A 21,092-nucleotide genomic window follows, 5' to 3' on the forward strand; every position below is an offset into this window, starting at 1 on the left:
TTTGAAAATTATGAAGTAAATCGATGTCCTGCAGAACCATATCTTACTTACCTGCATTTATACGTCAGAAGCGTGGTAGACCAATAAATTCAAAAGGTTTTGTACATTGAAAGATAAGAAATCTAGAAGAAGTTATTTTAGACGATACAATAAAAAGGATTGATAAATCAAAATAATGTTATTCCTGGATAATAACAAACATATGTAAGAAATAAGATTTCAACAAATTATTTGAAATTATGAGATCAAAGTAATATATGATTATTGTTAATTATTTTGATCTCGATGTATCTTTTGTCAATATGAAAAATAATGAGTATATAAAACTATAGTTTGTAGATATTGTTAACGAAGTGATTGGATATTGACATATGACAATATGAGCTAACTTTAACCAAAAACTTCTCAAAAAGACCCTAAGTCAATTATGAGAAAATATTTTTATTTGTCTTAAATGTGTTGATTAAACAATGATATACACAAAAAAATCATGAATAATTTGAAGTATCAAATAGAATTGGTTTATACCTCCAATATTATCTTTTCAATAAAATGACAAAAGTCATTACGAGGATTAAGATAATCCGATCCGGACACATGTGATTAATTCACATTAGTAGATATTCATGAAGAGTTTAATAAAACTATCAAGGAATTAAAAAAGTAAGACGAAAAACTTGGAAAATATGAATTTTTTTTCGAGTTATGCATTCGATATTTCCCAAAAGGAATATATGTTATTTGGTCACAATACAGAAAAAAAATTTATATGGATATGTTACATCCATTAATGGTTGTTAATTTGTGTGGCCCTTAACTTTTAATCGTTATTACAATGCAATTTGATTAGAGTTAATTAATTACAGCAGAAAACGAGTAAAACAAATTTTTACAACGAGCCCAAAATGTGTCAACTATAATTATAATACTAAAAATAGTATATAATAAAATCTCGTCTAAACACAACATATCATAAAATAAGCCCATACATGACCGAAATCAACTACATACAAAAAACCTATATCTCCGGGACATGCAGTATATAGATACATATATACACTGGGATAGATCACTCAACCCCAACTCAAATGTGACTCTCTCCAGAAGTACCATATCCGGTCTCCTAATAACCTTGAGTACATGTCATTGTCCACACACAAAGACAACAACAGCCCCCTTGAGGGTGAGCAAACGCTCCGTATGGAACAACCATAATATATACAACATTTATCTACACAAAGATATATGATATGCAATGCATGCACGTCGTGGAGATATCAGGTCAAATGCTCATCCACTGAGCATGTATCGGATCAATCGAATTGCTATCAAATCAATGCTCGAGCTGGCGCACCGGCCTCAGTCAAGTATAAGGGATGATCTGTATGATAGCGTCAGCAAAGCGCCATCAAATCCCAAATCTCAACCAATCAATCATAGGGGCCACAAATGACTTTGTTTTTATGGACCACATAACTGCCAAACATAGTATCGTGCTCAAAATCCCAGGATCAAAATCCAATGATATAAAGTTAAGGATCATAGCTCAACATACATGTCATGTATCGATGTATGAATAAAATGATGTGTGTTAACAACATATTTATTTTATATATCGATCTACCAATCATGAATGTATTTTATGCCACATCAACTCAACAAATAAGGCATATAGACACATTTTTTTAATCAAATCAATCAATAATATATCATATGACACGGATACCTGTCGTATGTTACTCGGTCACAACTATACCTCAATTCTTCGTTTCCAATTCAGTGTAGCTTTAGGATTTCAGTACAGAAAATCTATCTATATAATCAAAATATTTATTTCAATTAATAAATTTATTCAAATGCAACACTAATTACGTATTTAAATGTATCAATTCATTCTACAATATTCAGTTTAACATTTACATTATTAGGATAATTATATCGCATCATAAATCCTAATAACTCATTGTTATATAATCATTATTATACATCTAATTATTTACAATCAAAATTTCAAGTTTCAAAATTGTTTTGAAACTTTGAAAATATTCATATAAAATTGAAATAATAACATAATTCAATTCCGACTTTGAAAGTTAGTTTTTCGTCGACTATTCTATCGCATATATTGATTTCGAATTCAAATACATGCTACTCCATCAATTCAATAAGTAGAAGTTCTGAATCGAGAAGAAAATTACCTCAAAGAACGCTCTCAACACGAAGATTCCGAATATATAATTTGTTTTGAATTTCGACAACATTTCGAGGTAGATTCGCACGATAGAACTTGATTCCGATGTTTATCTCTCGAAGCTTCAGCGGAAATAGGAAGAATTCAGAGAAAAAATCATTCTTATAAACTTTAAATTGTGTGCAGCTGAGGCGGTGCGTGCAGGTGCGTGAGATCTCACGCGGATGCGCACCTAGTTCTGTCCAAAATTGGTTTGAGATTGCCTCGTGCGCGGTGCGCCACTTCCTGCACGGGTGCACGCTTTGTTCTATCCGAAACACTATTTTAGGTTTCGAATTAGCAAAAGTTGTCAACATGAAAATTGTAGATCTATGTCTTAACTTCATTTGCCAATGTCCTCACTAAATGTGGAATGGGACATGAAAATTATGCGCATTCTTCTAAAATGTGTCAGTGCAGGAACTTCAATGCACATGACACATTTGAGGTGATTTTGCCCCTATTTCCAAATGGATTTGGACAAAGATCAAAACATAAAAGATTTAGTGTTATGTATTAGCCTTTAATGAACTTGGTTTCATCTCATTTGAAATAATAATCAGAAAATTATGCTAGAAACCATAAGATGTGTCACTTCTCTATTGCGGTTCAACATACTTTCCAAATACAAATCAATTACTAATACAATATTTCATTATCACAGCATATATTCTCACTTTCATTGTCAATTATGTACTTCACACACTTAATAATATGACAATTTTATGAATTATCGAGAATCAAAATACGATTTACGATAATACGATGCGAGGTCCTTACATTATTAATGCTCAAAAGATCTTTAGTACAGAAGTATCATATATAAACATCAATTGAAGACAATGTGACTGATATTTTAATAAGAGCATTACCGATATCAAATTTCGAGCGATGCTTGCAACATGAGGAGTAATTCAGACTATACATTTATGAATTATTTATGAATTTTCTCAAGCGAATTTTCATAACAAGATTTTAATGAGGCGGTTAGACAGAAGCAAGATATTTCATATTCTTTTTCTTTCACTGAGTTTTTGTCCCATTGGGTTTTTCATAGTAAGATTTTAACGAGATGCGTTGATCGTCAAGATAACATACAAAGAGAAATATATATTGTTGTACTCTTTTTCTTTCGTTCAAAATTTTCTCACTGAGTTTTATTATCAAGGTTTTAATGAGGCAGCACCTGACTCTTTACGAAGTTTTCAAGCAACCATCTTGCTAAATGAAAGATTCAACAAAATAGTTGTTATGTAAATAATTATATAAAGAGCGATGTTATGATATGATTTTATGATTACGAAAATAAATTTTATGCTAAAATAGATATTTTTATACCATTTATCTTTCAATTGTTTATTTTTATTTTTAAACAATCGATTCCAAGGCAAAATATTTCAAAGGATCTCCTTACGAACGCAATTAGGGTTCGTTCCTCATCAATTCAGGTACTCGGCGAACGAAAATGGCGTTGAGGAGTTTCTACAACGAGATCAAGGGGCTGAAGGTGAAGGAGTTGCCTGCTCGTTTGAAGCCCATTTTCACCTTCAGTTTTGTCAGTAACTCTGTGAAGCGTGGACTCGACAATTACCACGCCAAGTATATCGAGACCAGTTCCATCGATCCTCTCTATCACGTGTGTTTCGGAGGAATGGCCTTGTCCTACCTCCTTGCCCTGCCAGAGGAGCGCCGTCACCTCGAGCACAAGCAACACGGTGGCCATTGATTTGACGGCCCGCCGCTCAGGTCCGATCATCCACTTTTTATTAATGTTCTCGTTAGCCATATAATTGTCATGGAATGCGATGCTGTATTGCTGGTCATTCACTTTTAAATTGGGAAAATATTTATACAAGGGAATTGCTCCAGTGCTTAATTTCAGAACGTAGCTTTTTTGAAATCTGAATTCTCATTTAGTGGCCTTACTCGGACGGACGTCCTGGCCTATGGACTCATGCTTATTTCACTTTGTCACTACTTGTAAAACAATTGTCTACTGAGAAGGTTCCAATAGCTTTAGATTTTAATCAACCATTTGAGTTAAGCCGTCACCTTTGAATTGACTATAAATCTTGTCTGTTGGGGATTACGCCGAAGTGATGACAATCATAATGATAATATAGTACAAAAAAATGCAGAATTAAAACAATCAACAAGAATACAAAAATACACGTGGTTCACCTAATATAGATTACGTCTACAGAGCTACTACAAATTTTTATTGGAAGAAACAATACAAATGTATACAAATCGCTCAATATCTCACAATCCCAATAATATATTTTCTCTATCTCACACAAGAGAACCTCTACACACAAGAAAAAACACTCTTTTTTCTTTGCTCTCTATTTACAATGCTGAAAAGCTTTATTGGATGATCTGAAATGGTCGAAGGACACATCTATAAATGCAAATTCTTAGAAACAATTGAATGCACAACCTGTTATTTTTGACAAATCATGCTGCCACTACCAACATTCATAAATACAAGATGGTGGCAGCTAACCTAACATTTCTCCTACTTGAAGACTTGATTCCAATAATGATTTCACACCATTAATGCAACAACTCATATCTACTCATTTATGTGTGGAGTTCAACTGAAGTTGAAAGGAACTTCAGTTTGTCAATGGTCAGCAACTTTTGTGAGCATGTCGGCTAGATTTTTACTTCCAGGAATCTTTTCAAGCATCAAGACTTCATATTCCAGAACTGATTTGGTGAAATGATACTGAACTTGTATATGCTTTGTCTTAGCTTGATAAACAGGATTTTTTGCTAAATGAATAGCACTTGACTATCACAGTGTAATGTGCTCCCCTCAAGCTTCTGACCCATTTCCTCCAGAAAGGATCTCAACCATACCATCTTCTTGCTAGCTTCTGTAAGTGCAACGTACTCAGCTTCAGTAATCGAAAATGCAACTATTTTTTTCAATTTAGATACCCAACTTACTGTCGTACCACCTAATGTGAACACATATCCAAGTGGTACTTACCTATGTCAGCATCAACAAAACCTTGTAATCCCAAATTTGACTTTTTGAAGCACAACGATAAACTAGCAGTACCTTTCAAGTAATTCATAATCCATTTAACTTCTTCCGAATGTTGTTTTCCTGGATTGCTCATAAACCTGTTCACAACTCCCTACTGCACGTGCTATGTCTGATCTACTGAATACCATTGCATACATGAGGCTTCCGACTGCAGAAGCATGAGGAACCTTGTTCATATAAGTCTGCTCCTGCTCTTGCTCCGTTGATGGAAATTGTGCTTTGGTTAGTTTAAAATGACTAGCCAAATGAGTACTCACCCGATCTCTTAAGATCGTCATTCTAAGGATTTGCTTTGCAACGGTCAAATCCTTCATAGTAAATTCTTGTGATAAATCTTTCTTTATTTAAAACTCATGTTATCAACATATCTACATATAGTAGTCAAGCTTCTTCACATAACAACAGTGATCAGCCTGACACCTCTGGAAATCATTTTTACTCATGAATATATCAAACTTATTGTACCACTGTCTTGGAGCTTGTTTGAGACCGTACAAGCTCTTCTGAAGTTTGCACACCATTTTCTATTTTGCTCATACTTCAAATCCATGTGACTGATTTATATAAATTTCTTCGTCTAGGTCACCATGAAGAAACGCCGTCTTTACATCTAACTGTTCTAGATGTAAATTTTCTTTTGCTTCTAGTTCGAGTAAAATCTTGATAGTGGTCAACTTAACTACTTGAGAGAAAATCTCAGTGTAATCAATGTCTTTCTTTTGTTGAAAACCTTTTATGACAAGTTTTACCTTGTAGCGCTTTACCATCATGTTCTTCTTTTAACCGGTACACCCACTTGTTATGTAATTCCTTTTTGCCTTGCGGAAGTTCCGTCAACTACTCAACTCCCATGTTTGATTGGATGAAAGTGAATCATCTCCATAGTTGTCAAAGGCGACCAGCCCCAGGCGCAACAATTTACAAAGGTGAGCCCAGAGAGGCGCCACCAGGCGCGGGCGTTGCGCCTGGGGCAATCCCAGGCGCAACAATTTACAAAGGCGAGTTAACAAATTAAATAACAGAAAGTGACAAGAGCTGTGCAGACTGCAACATAATTACAGAAGCCAAAAACGTGACAGCGTGTTATTTATTATTATGAACTTATTAATTATTTGTTGTTCTGTGTGACATTGTGACTTAATTATTTCATATTTTAATATATTATTCTAAGATAAATATATTTTTTAAAAACATAAAAAATGTGCGTCTTGCTTCGGTAAGGCGCGCGCCTCGCCTTGCGCCTCAGGCTCCAGAACCCTTGTGTGCCTCGGTGTGTCTTGCGCCCTTGACAACTATGATCATCTCATCTTCCCCGGCTATCTGTCACTTAGTTTCGTACCATCCCGACAATCAACTCGATCTTACAAACAATATCAAAATGTTATTCAATAGGATTGAGGCTCAAAATGTAGTGCAATTTCGTGTCATGCATTGATATTATATGCAGACAAAAAATGTGTGTATAAAATATCTTTTATTTTCACCCATCGATGTTTATGCAATGCCACAAATAATTCACAGAGACAATAAATGTCACATAAATCACGTTCATCAAATATCTAATTTTATGGGTATCTATGTATGTTACTCGATAATAACATACATTTTTCTGATGTACTGTGGTAGGATGAACTATTTGAATCATCATTTTTTATTGTTTCTTCAAAGGTCTTCGGTTCACCCTTGTCTGTCATCAAAATATAGTGAAGTGCAGGGGAATATCTATTAGGTGGTCTAATTGTTCTCAAAGATCTCATGAGTTCAATCACCGGAGTTTGTGGGTCATCATCTTGCGTAGTTCCTTCTTCATCTTCTTGTTTACTGCTTTTCGATTCATTAACAGGAATATCTATCAAGGGCACTCATCAGTCTTCTTGACTTCAGAATATTCATCTCCAACTCCAATGGTTGAGTTGTCCTTGTCCAATACTTGCTCATTGAAGATTACATCTCTGCTCAAAATATTCTTTTGATTTTGGTTATTCCAAAAACGATAACCAAACTCATTATCTCCATAACCAATATGGAAACACTCTTTGATTTCGGATCAAGTTTTGTTCTGCTAGCTGAATCAATATGAAAGAAAGATTTTCTTCTTTGTCATTCCATACCTTTTCGGGTATTCTGCAGTCAAGCGGTATTGAATGTTCTTTGTTGATCATATATGCTGGAGTATTGACAGCATCAGCCAAGAATGATTTTGTTAATCGAGAGTGTAATCTCATGCTCTTAGTACGTTCATTCAGGGTTCTGTTCATCCTTTCAGCTACATCATTTTGTTGAGGTGTACCAGGAATGGTTTTCTCCATCTTGATCCCGTTCTATGCACAATATTTCTTGAACTCATCATCTTCGTATTCACCACCGATAGAGCACTTCACCTTCAAGTTGGTCTCATTCCCAACCACGACTTTCTATCTTTTAAAGGTCTCGTAAACACCAGATTTATTTTTCTGAAAATAAACCCAGACTTTCATGCTTGAATCGTCGATAAGTTTGACATAATATCTTGAGCCTCCAAGGGATGTCACATGGTCCCAATACATCAGTATGAACCAGCTTCAACTTTACTTCTTTCGGTTCTCTACCGCCTTTTGAAAAGCTCACAATTTTCTGCTTTCCAAAGATATAGCTTTTACATAGCTCGTGTTCAATGGTATTTAATTTCAGTAGTTTCCCGTTTGATGCAAGCATCTTCGTTCCCTTCTCACTCATATGCCCAGACCTATAATGCCATAGACTTGAATTAGCTCCAGCATTCACGGCTGCTAATGTATCTCTGTAACTTGAAGTCATATAAAGTGTTTCACTTTTCTTTCCTCGAGTAACAATCATGGTTCTTTTGTTCACTTTTCAGGAACCATCAGCAAAGGTCACATTATGGCCTTCGTCGTTGAACTGTCCTACTTCGCGTGTCGATTTCGGTACATGCTAACTTCGTTAATTTTCCAGTCAGATCCATTTGACATATTTACCAAACTTCACTCATGCCAACTATTTTCAAAGCTTTTCCATCTGCCAGGAAAGCTTTTCCGTAATCGTCAGTGATGTATTTATCGAATATATCGCGATTACCATTTGTATGAAACGAAGCTCCCGAGTCAATAACCCAAGAATCAATCGAGCTTTCCATGGATAATAATAGAGTATCATGTACCTCCTTAGTAACAACATTTGCATTATTTTTTGTTGATTTTCAGTTTTTTTTAAGTGACCAATCTCACCAGAGCTCCAGCACTTCAAATTCTTTTCAAAGTTGCTTTTTTCTTTTCCATTTCTTGACTTGGATCTCGGTTAGAACTTTTTCGTCACTTCGTCTGTTTTCGAGATTTATAGCAGATCTTGATGATGTTCCTTCAGGCGAATCCTTAATGCGAACTTCTTCATCAAGAATTTGATCTCTGGCATCATTGAATTGTAGTTTTCTTTTTCCAACAGAGTTGCTAACCGTTGTCGCTTTGATTTCCAAACGTTTGGTAAAGACTCCAAAAGAATAAATGCACGAATCTCATCATCAAAATTAATTTCAACCGATGTTAGCTGATAAACAATTGTGTTGAACTCATTGATGTGTTTAGCTACCGAAGCACTTTCTCTCATTTCCAAGTTGAATAATTTTTTCATGAGATTTACTTTATTGTTTGCTGATCTCTTATCGTACATGTTTGATAAAATGAACATCATCTATTATGTGGTTTGTGCCCCCGCCACGTTATGTGTCACGTCTTTCGTTAGGATCAATCGTGTTATACCTAACACCTGTTGGTCAAGGAGTTCCCAGTCATCATCATCCATCTTTTCCGGTTTTTTTCCGGATAGAGTTTGATACAACTTCTTGCTATACAATAATCTCCTATCTGTAACCACCAGGACGTGAAATATGTACTGTCAAACTTTTTGATCATCATCTCCGGCCATCGTTTATCTAGCCTTAGCAAAAAATCTAAAAAATCTGTTTTGATGGGGAAGATCGGATAAATCTACAATCATAGATCATACTCAAAATTGTAAGAAATTTTACAACAAAGCTCTAATACCAGTTGTTGGGGAGTACGACGAAACGATAGCGATCATGATGATAATATAGTACCCAAAAAATGTGGAATTAAAACGTGCAAAGATTTACGTGGTTCATCCAATATAGATTACGTCCACGGAGCTATGCAAATCTTTATTGGAAGAAATATTACAAGTGTACAAAAAACTCAATATCTCACAATTTCAACCAAGAGGATAACTGAAAATATATTTTCTCACACAAAAAAACCTCTACACTCAAAAAAACACTATTTTTTCTTTGCTCTCTATTTTACAATGCTGAAAAGCTTTGTAGGGATGATCTGAAATGGTCGGAGGACACATCTCTTTATAGATGCAAATTCTCATAAACAATTGAATGTGCAGCCTGTCATTTTTTACAAATCATGATGCCACCACAAACCATCATAAATGCAGTATGGTGGCAATTCACACAACACCGTCTTCGGCAAGCGATCTTGTGGGCTATTAGTTGGTGTAACAGTGAATTCATGGCCAAGGTAAAACACAAGCTGTGCTAGTAAGGATGATGGCAAAACCAAGTTTATCATCTAGAGAGGAGTTAATGCCATTATATACGCTACCCTTACCGATAACGAAATCGAAATGATTATACCTGTTCTCTCGGATCACCCCTAATGATTGTTGATTATCTTCCCCTGCTATCATTTTGAAATTGGACAATCCCACAACCATCATTGCAATCTTTGCTTTTGTTTTAGCTTGGCATTCCACTCTTTCTTATCCTGTACTTTCGCTGCATCTATTTTGTATAAGATCTTAAAGGAACTCAATTTTTAATGGGTATGGCCGGAAAAATGTGACATGGTTATGACTAATGGGTAACCTATTATTTGCTTGGAATGGTTAAAAAATCCAAAAAATTACACATAAAATTGCTTTTGGAAGGATGTTATCTTTTTGCTGTACTTTTAAATTTATTACTGAACTTTGTTTCCTGTGAAAAAAAATGAGCTCGGTACCGATCCTGCAAATAATTTCTGTTGGAAGAGTCCCTAATCCTTGACACTGTCATGCAAAGTTGTACTCAGGCATACCTTACATTTTGCGCTAATTGCTGGTGTTCTCAACTTTCATCTTGTCATTTAGGATTTCTGGTGTATTGCTTGGAATGCCGATAATGATACTTTGAAATGCTTAACATGATGCATTTTCAACATGTTATTTGGATTTCCTCTTTATCATTATTTTGCATGAGACTGTTGATAGACTAGATCATTGCTCTCAGAAACAATCACGTTGTCCTTTTACACATCCGATGATGTATGCTGCATAGATTCTATGTCAAATGCTTTGCGAATGAGTAGACGTATATATCATTGTTTCGTAGGACAGAATGGAAGGAATTGATTGTGTGGTCAGTTTGCACTGCTGCTTATTTCAGGCAATGCTCTATTATGCCCCCACTGAATTCCATAACATGTTTAATACATTTTATTTGCAGCTTCAGCCAAAATTCCTGGGCGACCATTGATGCCAATGTGGGGAGCATCGATAGTTTTTTTGTTTTTATGCATCGAAGAGAATAAAAAAGCAGATGATGCAAATACATTTGCAAATTGATGCTACTAAATCTATGTAAAACTATTGTGATATTTGTTTTGTAAGTGATCTTCAGACCTTGGATTCCGGCATTTGTTATTTTGTTGAAACTCTATGTATTTTGATTTTTGCCTTTGAGTTTGTCATTTTCTGGGAGGAAAATAAAATTTCAGACATGTTTGTACCTTTCCCTTGCAACGAAGATTCTCCTCAACTTCTTCAAGGAGTAGCTAAATCCACCTTTGCTTCTGTCCAAGCTCCGCAGCCTCTGTCACCTCCATGCATATGCATAATGGTCTTAAATTATTTTCAAAGGATGGCATCTAAATAGGATTACTATTAATTAAAACAAAAAAAATCATAATTAATAATCATTTGATGGTAATTATGGTTGAAGTATTTGATTAAATGTTTGTAAAGTTAATCGAGACTCAACCAATGGAGAGTCGTTACTTTGGTATTAATATAAAGATACTTCTATATCAAATAAAAAAGAGTCATTATTTTGGTATTTTTCTTTTCTTTTAAGTATTTATAATATAATATAATTCTAATAAAAATGGATATTTCACAAAAATAATCAAGAATTTATAAGTTCATGTTACAGTTCTTTGTCTGTTTTTCCGAGAGATGAAGGCTTTCATATTTGATAATGACAAAAATTTGTGTAAGACGGTCTCACGATCGTATTTTGTGAGACAAATCTCCATATTTTATTTGGGTCATCCATGAAAAAATATTATTTTTTATTCTAAAAATATTACTTTTTATTGTGAATAACGATAGGATTGATCATTTCACAGATAAAATTCGTAATACCATGTAACAAAATATCTACTCTTCTTTGATTAGGTTTTTACAAGGTTTTTACAATTCATAGGTAATAAACTTTGTTGTGAAAAAATTGAACATGTACGAACAAAATACAATACGTACGTAATGTCTTGAACAACAATATTGAGATACAACACAATTAATCTTTAGATTCAATATAACCAACCTCCCACGCCGCAGTTGATTTACAACCGGTGATTTCCAATTGGTCTTCAAATCATTCTCGTAGACGAATCGAGCAACCATCCTGAGATTGTGTAGAATTGTATTGAGATGCGACGCTTGATTTGATGTGATCTTCTTCCATCTAGATTGAAATTGCGGATTGGGGTTCAATAAGGCGGAATGAATTGCGGATTGGGGTTCAATCTGAGTAGGAGGTGGAATGAATTTTGAATCTTTTTGGTTTCATCTGGAGTCATGGTGATGAAGAAGTTAGCTGCGGCTAAGCATAGAACTACAACCAAATACGCGTTGTTATTGGTAGGACTGTTGGGAGCATTTCTTCTTGCAGATCTACTTTGGGCATCCTCATCGTCTTCTACTTCCGTCAATTTGCCTCTACGAGATTCCGCTACTTTTCTCCTTCCACATCTCATTCAAACTAATCGTACCTCTCCAATTAAGGTTTGTGTGTGTGTGTGTATTGATTGATTGATCACATTTTAATATGTACGGGTGATTGCTTTTTGCTTACTTACATGAGTATTGAATGTATCAATTCTCTATCCGGCAGGAAGCGCCTGACCAGAATAACAAGGAAGTTGTACCTGGAAGGGTCTTGTCAGCAACGTTTGCCGATTTACCAGCTCCCGAGTTAAAATGGGATAAGATGGCAACAGCGCCAGTGCCTCGTCTTGATGGTGCGGCAATACAAATCAAGAATCTTCTTTTTGTATTTGCTGGATATGGAACCATTGATTACGTGAGGATCTGATCTGCTTTCTCACACCATGATACTATTTGATGCATATGTAAACTTCTGTTGCATCAGTTTAAGGGTTTATATAATGATGTAATATCAAGAAAAGTGAAGTAGTCTAGCATTAGCACAATAGTCTGATGGATCCATGCATTAAAACTTTTGCCTATATTTTTTGCTGGTTAGCAACCTAATGCAACCCTCCTCCTTTACCCTGGCTTGAACCAGCCATGGCAGAGTTAGAAAAGTGAACCAGCGTACTATTCTAAAACGAATTCTATGTTCGCATATATCTTGCAGTTCCTTCCTTGTGTTTTTCTCAGTGCTTATGTGGAAACATAAAACTATGGGATTTGATGGTTTCTTTTTCTTTTTCCTCAGGTGCATTCTCACGTCGACATTTACAATTTCACTGATAACACTTGGGGAGGAAGGTTTGATATGCCAAAAGAAATGGCGCATTCACATTTAGGCATGGTAACAGATGGAAGGTACATTTATGTAGTTACTGGACAATATGGTCCTCAATGTCGGGGACCTACAGCACAAACATTTGTACTGGACACAGAGACAAAGCAATGGCGTAGCATGCCACCATTACCCGTACCCAGGTATGCCCTAGTAATGTGGTTGTAAGTGATGTTACCCTTTTGCAGTTTCAACTTTCATGGAAGAATTCTTTTTTTATTCTTTGAGGCCATGCTGGACATCTTGCCAGTTTTTGTGGCATGATTTTTTCTTTTGCCTGTTATCTGCACTCATTTCCATTATTTTTCAAAAATTCTGGACAACCGTGTAATGTGTCACCCACTTTTTTACAAACCCTTGTTGTACATACGGTCCTGGATTGCCTTAAGGACTTGATGACAAGCTGTGCCTCCCTTTTTAGTCTCGTGATGTTTTTGTTGATATTGTTATTGTCTGTCTGCAAACATTTCATAACAACCAGTCTTATTCACTAGTTCAAACTTTTTATTAAAATTCGACTAACTATAGTATAATCAATGCCTATAAGATAAATTATAAATAAAATTTTCTTGGATTATGGTTACCAGTGTCTTGAGTGTTCTTCCAGGTATGCTCCTGCAACACAGCTTTGGAGGGGCCGACTCCATGTGATGGGGGGCAGCAAAGAGAACCGACATACACCTGCTGTAGAACATTGGAGTATTGCTGTAAAAGATGGCAAAGCCTTAGAAGAGGAATGGAGAACTGAAATCCCTATCCCTCGTGGTGGACCTCACAGGTTTTCCTGGTTGTCCTTATAGAAATTAAATATATTACTAGTTCCAGATTTTACGTCTTACCTCAATATGAAATTTTTGGCTCTTTTCTCCATAGGCATCTGTTTGTTTTTTGACCGTGGTAGATTGAAAACTTCATATATGGGATTTGGTTCTACTATTTTCTTAATAGTTGTAATTATGTGCATATATGTTGCTTATTTATGAACACAGCCTACCAGGTTACATGTTTTCCTGGCTATGATTTCAATTTTTTAGCTAATTGTTTGAGCCTCGACTTTTATTCTTGTGCGTATATGCTTTGGGTTTGGTATTACTAGAATTAATGAAATCCTAGAAGTTCTCAAAGAATTAGTTAGATCGATTCGCAGAAAATGGTTTTAGGTTTCTGACATGTTTAAACTGGCCGCATGGTAGCTATAGAAGGAAGTTCCTGGGCCAATTTTGGACTATGGCGAAAGCTTGTAGATTTTCTGTATTCTGTTGGAATTCTCTTTGTGAACATTCTAAACAAACAATTTCTCTACTCAGTAATGTTATGATGTGTAAGGATTTAATAGTTGCAATGCCACAAATAGATTTATTTCATGATCTTTATCATTTTGACTCACATGAAACATGATAAAACAATTTGTGACATTAGCTTCATAGTCAGTTGATGTTTCTATGTTATCAAGACGTTAGATACTGGGTGACATTTAAGCAAACTATATCTTTTGACTAATTTTTTAGCAATTTCGTAAGAATGTCTCATTCCATCAAATCCTCAATGTGACTAAAACACCTGATATTTCATATTCTTGCTTCATTTTATGGCATGTTCAGTGATGGGGATGATGTTATGGAAGAAGTTTGTAGATTATTTAGTGGTGTTTGTAAGAATTTATTGATATCTGATTATTGATTATAAATTAAAATGATTTAGTAATTGCTCATGTGGTATGCATTTTTAAACGTTTGCAAGGTTTTCTGATTGTGGGAAATTAGAAGGGATACTTCTACCAAATTACGCTTGATAAAGACAAAATCTGTAATTTGCGTATTGACATGTTTGTTGCGTTGGTGTAGCAGTTAAGGATTTTGATTTTATCAGCTGCAACTACAACCTTGATTAATTGTGATGTTAACCAATTTTCCTATAATTAGTCAACGTCATTATTGTAATGAGTTTCTTCACCAATTTTTTCTATTCAAAAGCTGTCGACACATATGAATTATTTAGTTTGAAGGTGTCATTTACATTCCCCAATAATTTTCAGCATAACGAAATTTTCTTATTCTATTCACCGTTTGGATAATATTTTCTCATCTCAGTTTAATTATCTTGATCATGGTCTATTACTTGACTATCTGTGTAGGACATGTGTGGTGTTCAATGATCGTCTGTATGTTATGGGTGGTCAAGAAGGTGATTTCATGGCTAAACCTGGATCTCCAATTTTTAAATGCTCCCGCCGTAATGAGGTAATCTAACTTCATGTTTTTATGAATAAGCAGCTGGTTGCATGAACGGGGATAGATCTGATACAATTTCTTATTTCAATATATGATTTTTTTTAAAAATCTGCCCTACTAGATGCAGGCCAATTTCTCAAAACATATGGTGTTAAAAAGCGCTAGAATTTTAATGTCCTTCGTTTTCTTCTTGGTGTCTCTTCTCTAGGGTTTGCAAACTCTTCACAAAATGGCCATTTTTGGATTATAATTTGAAAGATGTGGCAACTGGTTGAAATAATAGCAAAATATTTTGACGACATTATGTTTCATTTAGTAGTGAAAAATTCTTTATAATGTGTTGTCCCCAGTGAGAAAGTCCAGTCCACCCGTTCCACCTGAATTTATGAACTCCCCAAGGGAAAAAAACAAAAGAGAAGAAAACAGGATTGAAAATGTTATAATGCAAGGGAAACGCTGAAATATTATGAAAATGCCTTTTGCCTTTCTTGTGCTGTAAATCATTATGACTCTGTAGGTTTTATTTATGTAGGTTGTGTATGCTGATGTCTACATGATAGATGATGATATGAAGTGGAAAGTGCTACCTCCTATGCCGAAACCTGATTCTCATATTGAATTTGCTTGGGCGATTGTTAATAATTCGATTGTTATTGTTGGAGGTACCACGGAAAAGCATCCTGTCACCAAAAAGATGACGCTGGTTGGCGAAATATTTCAGTTTCAGTTTGATACGCTGGTATCTTCTCCATACCTTTTAACCACTTTGTCATCACTGATTCCTCGTTCTTGTTTATTCTTGATTGATGGGTATATCTAGCATAGATGCAAATTATTCTTGATTGATGAGCATATCTAGCATGATGCAACAAGTAATGTTTCTAGCCTTGTACTCGGAACTAGTTTTCATATATTTGTATCAGGTTCATTTATTTTGAATCATCATAACAGAAATGGTCGGTGATTGGAAAGCTCCCTTTCCGAGTCAAAACCACTCTAGTAGGATTTTGGAATGGAATGCTGTATTTCACATCTGGGCAACGAGACAGAGGACCTGAGGATCCAGCGCCACGAAAGGTAATAGGTGAGATGTGGAGAACGAAGCTGATATTGTGAGATTTTTTTCCGTGGTTGCAATGGGTGCCACAATATCATTAGTTGTATGAGTAATGATAGGTACTAATTTTATTTATTGTTTTAGAAGTCCTACGGAATGGAAGGACAAGTCCAGACCCTGTCGAATAACGATTTGAGGCAAGAGTATCAATGCTTGCTATTTTACATACAATTTTATACATCTTGCTCGTACCATATTCCATCCGGGTCTCTACAAACATTCTCAAAAGGATAAAAGAAGACCGACAACTAAATTCGGCATATGAATGCATCTCCATATACGATCACAAAGAAGTTTAAATGGCATACCATATTACTCCTATTTTGCAATTCCAAAAACTTTAATTGCGCAAGTACACACTGGCACATGCATGCACCTCAATATTTACATAACATTCCCCGTCGATTAGTTTTCTTCTGAGTAGTTTTGCGTTTTAAACAGCTGATTCCTTACATGGAAAGCAATACCGTTACCTCACCAGCCTATTTCTTCTATACATGCGAAATCACAGAGACCAGTGTAATATAAGGTCGACCAAGAAAAATTCTCCATCGAACCTTAAGCCTGATGAACTAGCAGGCTCAACTAACCCATCAACCATTCCACCATGCACATACAAATAACACCCTGAATTATCAACACAAGCACTATGAAATGACCTACACTTGGGTTTGTGGCCCCCCTTGAATTCAAGCCTTCTCCATGTTTTTCTATGCTGCTGCTTTGTTGTCATCGACTCAATGTCTAAAACCCAAAAGTCATCTTTCCTATGCCTATTTGAATCTTCACCTCCGTAAATAAGAAGTCTATGTCCTATTATAAGGTTGGCAGAGTGACCCACTCGGGGCATTGGCATAGGCACGCTGTTGCATAAATCAAATGCTAATTGAATCCATCTACCGTCGGCTGAATCAAAGAGCCATACATCATTAAGCACTTCATAACCCGATCCCCTCCCTCCAAATAATATATTCTTTGCTTCATCAATATGAGTTAATGTGTGTCCCGACCGAGATGGAGGACATGGGTGAGTCAAAATTTCTCTCCACGTCCCAAAACAGACATCTTCCGCAAGATCCAGAACCCATGTGTCACATAATCTCACACCGTATGGCCCGATGCCTCCATGGATAAGCATTGTTTTATTATCAATACAGCAACCAGCATGAGCACCCCTCGGTGATGGTGGCGATGTACCCGAACAACTCACATCAAGAAGCCGCCAAGATAATTTAACATCACCAAGTCTTTCTTCAACTGTGACCTGGCCAACCCATGTGTCATTTTGGCGGACACCATGTTGATTGATCCCTCCAAACAAGACAAGATAATTGCCAACTACAACACACGAGTGACCAAACCTCCCCTTAGGAATGCCCGAACTTGTCTTTTGCCATTTTATTCTTCTCCTCTTCAACTCATCGACTCCTGCATAAGCCGTCCATGTGTCTTCGAGGTGCCTTCCTGAACCATCAAAACTGAGATCAGCAATGACAAACAAGAAATGACAGAAATTCAGTAATCAAATTGATTGAAATAACAAGTATTTGGTCAGTTTCCCAGCATCTGCAACAATAATACTTAATAGAATCAAATTATCCAATGGACTCCATCTTTATCTTTATTTCATAAAGATAAAGGCCTTGAGAAACGAAAATACAGCTAGTATAGATTACGATGATGTTTTTCTACAACTATGGGATATTTGTTCTTGGGTCAAATGTTGAATGATAGCTCAATAATACATTTCAAAACTAGAAGCTCCTCTTGGTATGTCACACTCAGCAGAGTAACAAATTCAAGTTATCAAGATGAATGAAAGTGTTGCTTTTTCTTTCTGCTGACCATGATATACAAGTATTAAGGGTGGGGAATATCAATTCAATCTCCAATACATATGCACACCACGTTACTAGGATGACTTAATTGAAGAAATTGATCAAGAACCCTCAAGGGAGAAAGCGAGTAGAAAGAGTGATTTGGTCAGGTTTAACCTCCTTCACATCCCCCACCGAACAGAACCAAGCATCCGGACACCAAATTCAGAGAATGGGAAGCTCTGGGTCTTGGGCACGGCCACTCATCATCGTTGCCCAACAAGAGACTGTGGCAATTCACAGTGTCCAACTGGTAAACCTGCCGGTACATATTCTTCCATGGAAGCTGGGACGCATCCGCTGGTGGATGTCCCCAGTCCCTCCTGTATACAGACTCCCACAGAGCATCTGAGTATGCCAAAAGATTCAACCTTTTGCATGTGGTGGCGAAGCAGAGAATTGATTGTATGGGTAAGAGGAGCAAGATCGAAAACAGTTGGTCTTGGGATAATCTTGCTATTGAAGATGAAGATACCAATGCATCCGCCATCTGTTGATGATGATTTAATAATACTTCTTCCTTTCGCTTCTTTTTCATTCTTCTGTTCGTACAAGAAAAGGGTGTGAAATTCTGTTCCTAATTTATTCACTCTTTCCGTATCTTATTGTGCTAATTTACTAATATGCCATGGAATGTATGTGTATGCTTTAGCTCATGATAATATTTAATAACCATATTGATGTCAAAATCAGACACGACTCACCAACTCGATATGGTTTAACCCGAACAAAATCAGATTTGAGTTTGAGATTTTTGGGTTCGGGTCAGATCGGGTTGGACCCGATAGCTTACCCGAAAAAAATGATCGGGTTGGGTAAGGTTCGGGGAGATCCGAATTGACCCGAAAATTTTAATTTTTTTAAAAAATATATAAATAATAAATATTGCCTACATTTTATATATTGTATATTTGAAAAATTATTTATTATATATTTATATTATAAATTTTCATTATTTAATATTTATTTTGAATATTTTTTATTTTTTAAATAATTATTTATTTGATTTAGTAAATATATTTTATTTTTAACAATTAAACTTGAGGGAGATTTTGTTATTATGTATTTAAATTAAAATATTATTATTTTGAATTTTATTTAATTTTAGTTTTAAAAAATTTTAAAAAAAATTCAAATCGGGTTAATCGAGTTGATTCGGGTTCGGGTTGACAGTTTTCGGGTTGGCTCGTGTAACGTCCAAAATTCAACCTACATAAATCACATGCATGCAAATGATTTAAATTGCATATTTATTTTACTTAATTGATTTTAAATACTTAATTGATATATTTTACATGCTTAAATATTTAAAGTGCATGATTTCATGAAATTGAAAGATTTTATCCGAATATTCGATAATAGGCTGGGGAAAAGAGACCGGGGATGACCAAGACAAAATAAATATTTTTCAATAAATATTTTCGAAGATTATTAATATGATTAAATATGATTAAATTTTTCTAGCTCGATTTTATCTGGGAAGCCGGTTTTGAACAAACGTGAGACTTTTTAAATACGAAATGCATTGTTTTTGAAAACTAATTTTTATAAACTTTTATTTTTCAATTAAATAGTTGTTATGGGGCCCAATTTAACTATTTTGAGTAAGCCCAATTGCTTCTTTACTTGAAAGCCCAAAACACAAGCCCATTATCATGCAAATTAAAAAAATACAAACCTAGGTCTTTTGAGACTCACATCAGCCGCCCCACACATACCAACACACACTAAATTTCGAGAAGTGCATAGGGAAGAAAGCTAGGGCGACGGTGCCTCTCGCCGACGATCGTATATTCGAGCGTTTTAAAACGCAAATGCACGTTTTCTAAACCTTTAACGCATCATTCAAACCATATTATGCATGTTTTAATTTTGTTTGCATGAAAAATATTTTTGTTCGATGATTTAACGAATCAACGATTATTTTCAAACGTTTGACGATTTTACGCTTGTTTATTAGCGTTACGATTTCTAAGGGACGTGCTGCCAATTTATAACGTTAAAGGGCTAGGAAAGTGTCGTGTTAGGAGTGAAACGACGGCTGGACATGAGTTGGAAGGGGCTGTGCATGTTGGAGGGTAGAATCCTAGGGTTTTCATGGGATGTGTGGCTTGTAGGGGTTCAACCATGAAAAGGACGCACCAGGGCGGTGTGCGCGGATCAGAGACGTGGCTAGGAAGAGTCCTAGTAGGGCTGGACTCTAGGCTGCACAAGAAAACGTGAGGGCACTAGGGTTCTCGGCTTAAGGGGCTGCGCGCGGCTGGTGGTTCTTCGTGGAGGCGTGCGGCTCTAGTGAGGCTGTCCAAGCATGGTCCAGGAAGGGTATGAGGGTGGTCCTGTTGGATCTCGATTTTCTTGTGTCCAAATGCAGCGGAAGTTTTGAAAATTTTTATTTTATTTTGACATTCAAAATATATTTGTTTTGGGAACTCGTATGGTTTATTTAATCAAACATTCATAGGGCGTTAGAACTTATACCTTTGATTAATTAATTCACTTGACTCCAACTATTCCGGGATTAGCGGATATATCTCTTGATGAATTCCCTACGAACGTTCTTCAGAAACTCCTTTCTTTATTCTTCTAATCAGGTCCACGACTAGATGATTTGTTCAACTTCTAATTTGCACTAGAAAAATTAGAAGAGATTTTACGTTGAAGATCAAAGTTTGAGAGATGGCTAATAATTTTCCCCAAAGAGAAGTGGCCGAAATATTGAGTGCTATGGGAGAAGGGAATTTCGAAAATTCCAAG

General features: G+C 35.8%; 3 protein-coding genes across 3 annotated transcripts; 2 read left to right on the top strand and 1 right to left on the bottom strand.

Moving 5' to 3' along the window:
- Window positions 1-3,593: 3,593 nt before the first annotated feature.
- Window positions 3,594-10,976, top strand: LOC142530846 (uncharacterized). Its single transcript, XM_075636710.1, has 2 exons — window positions 3,594-3,976; window positions 10,792-10,976. The coding sequence occupies exon 1, from the start codon at window positions 3,696-3,698 to the stop codon at window positions 3,954-3,956; it is 261 nt and encodes an 86-aa protein (XP_075492825.1). The 5' UTR covers window positions 3,594-3,695; the 3' UTR covers window positions 3,957-3,976; window positions 10,792-10,976.
- An 860-nt stretch (window positions 10,977-11,836) lies between these two features.
- Window positions 11,837-16,655, top strand: LOC142530366 (kelch repeat-containing protein At3g27220). Its single transcript, XM_075636169.1, has 7 exons — window positions 11,837-12,350; window positions 12,460-12,648; window positions 13,027-13,256; window positions 13,721-13,891; window positions 15,248-15,353; window positions 15,877-16,083; window positions 16,296-16,655. The coding sequence occupies exons 1-7, from the start codon at window positions 12,144-12,146 to the stop codon at window positions 16,458-16,460; spliced, it is 1,275 nt and encodes a 424-aa protein (XP_075492284.1). The 5' UTR covers window positions 11,837-12,143; the 3' UTR covers window positions 16,461-16,655.
- On the bottom strand, window positions 16,527-18,917 carry LOC142530365 (F-box/kelch-repeat protein At1g51550-like). The gene is made up of 2 exons (XM_075636168.1): window positions 18,456-18,917; window positions 16,527-17,925 (listed from the first exon to the last, which is right to left on the bottom strand). The coding sequence occupies exons 1-2, from the start codon at window positions 18,874-18,876 to the stop codon at window positions 16,967-16,969; spliced, it is 1,380 nt and encodes a 459-aa protein (XP_075492283.1). The 5' UTR covers window positions 18,877-18,917; the 3' UTR covers window positions 16,527-16,966.
- Between the last annotated feature and the right edge of the window lie 2,175 nt (window positions 18,918-21,092).

The sequence above is a fragment of the Primulina tabacum genome, chromosome 17, assembly GCF_025594145.1.
Source record: "Primulina tabacum isolate GXHZ01 chromosome 17, ASM2559414v2, whole genome shotgun sequence".
NCBI classification, from domain to species: Eukaryota; Viridiplantae; Streptophyta; class Magnoliopsida; order Lamiales; family Gesneriaceae; genus Primulina; species Primulina tabacum.

What these genes read in the sequence shown, in the direction of transcription:
- LOC142530846 (XM_075636710.1), top strand. Translation starts at nt 3,696, where the DNA reads ATGGCGTTGAGGAGTTTCTACAACGAGATCAAGGGGCTGAAGGTGAAG.
- LOC142530366 (XM_075636169.1), top strand. Translation starts at nt 12,144, where the DNA reads ATGGTGATGAAGAAGTTAGCTGCGGCTAAGCATAGAACTACAACCAAA. An exon ending in CCACCATTACCCGTACCCAG is followed by an intron (nt 13,257 to 13,720) that starts GTATGCCCTAGT and finishes GTGTTCTTCCAG; the next exon opens with GTATGCTCCTGCAACACAGC. An exon ending in AATGCTCCCGCCGTAATGAG is followed by an intron (nt 15,354 to 15,876) that starts GTAATCTAACTT and finishes TTATTTATGTAG; the next exon opens with GTTGTGTATGCTGATGTCTA.
- LOC142530365 (XM_075636168.1), bottom strand. Translation starts at nt 18,876, where the DNA reads ATGAAAAAGAAGCGAAAGGAAGAAGTATTATTAAATCATCATCAACAG. An exon ending in CGGTGGGGGATGTGAAGGAG is followed by an intron (nt 17,926 to 18,455) that starts GTTAAACCTGAC and finishes TTGATGGTTCAG; the next exon opens with GAAGGCACCTCGAAGACACA.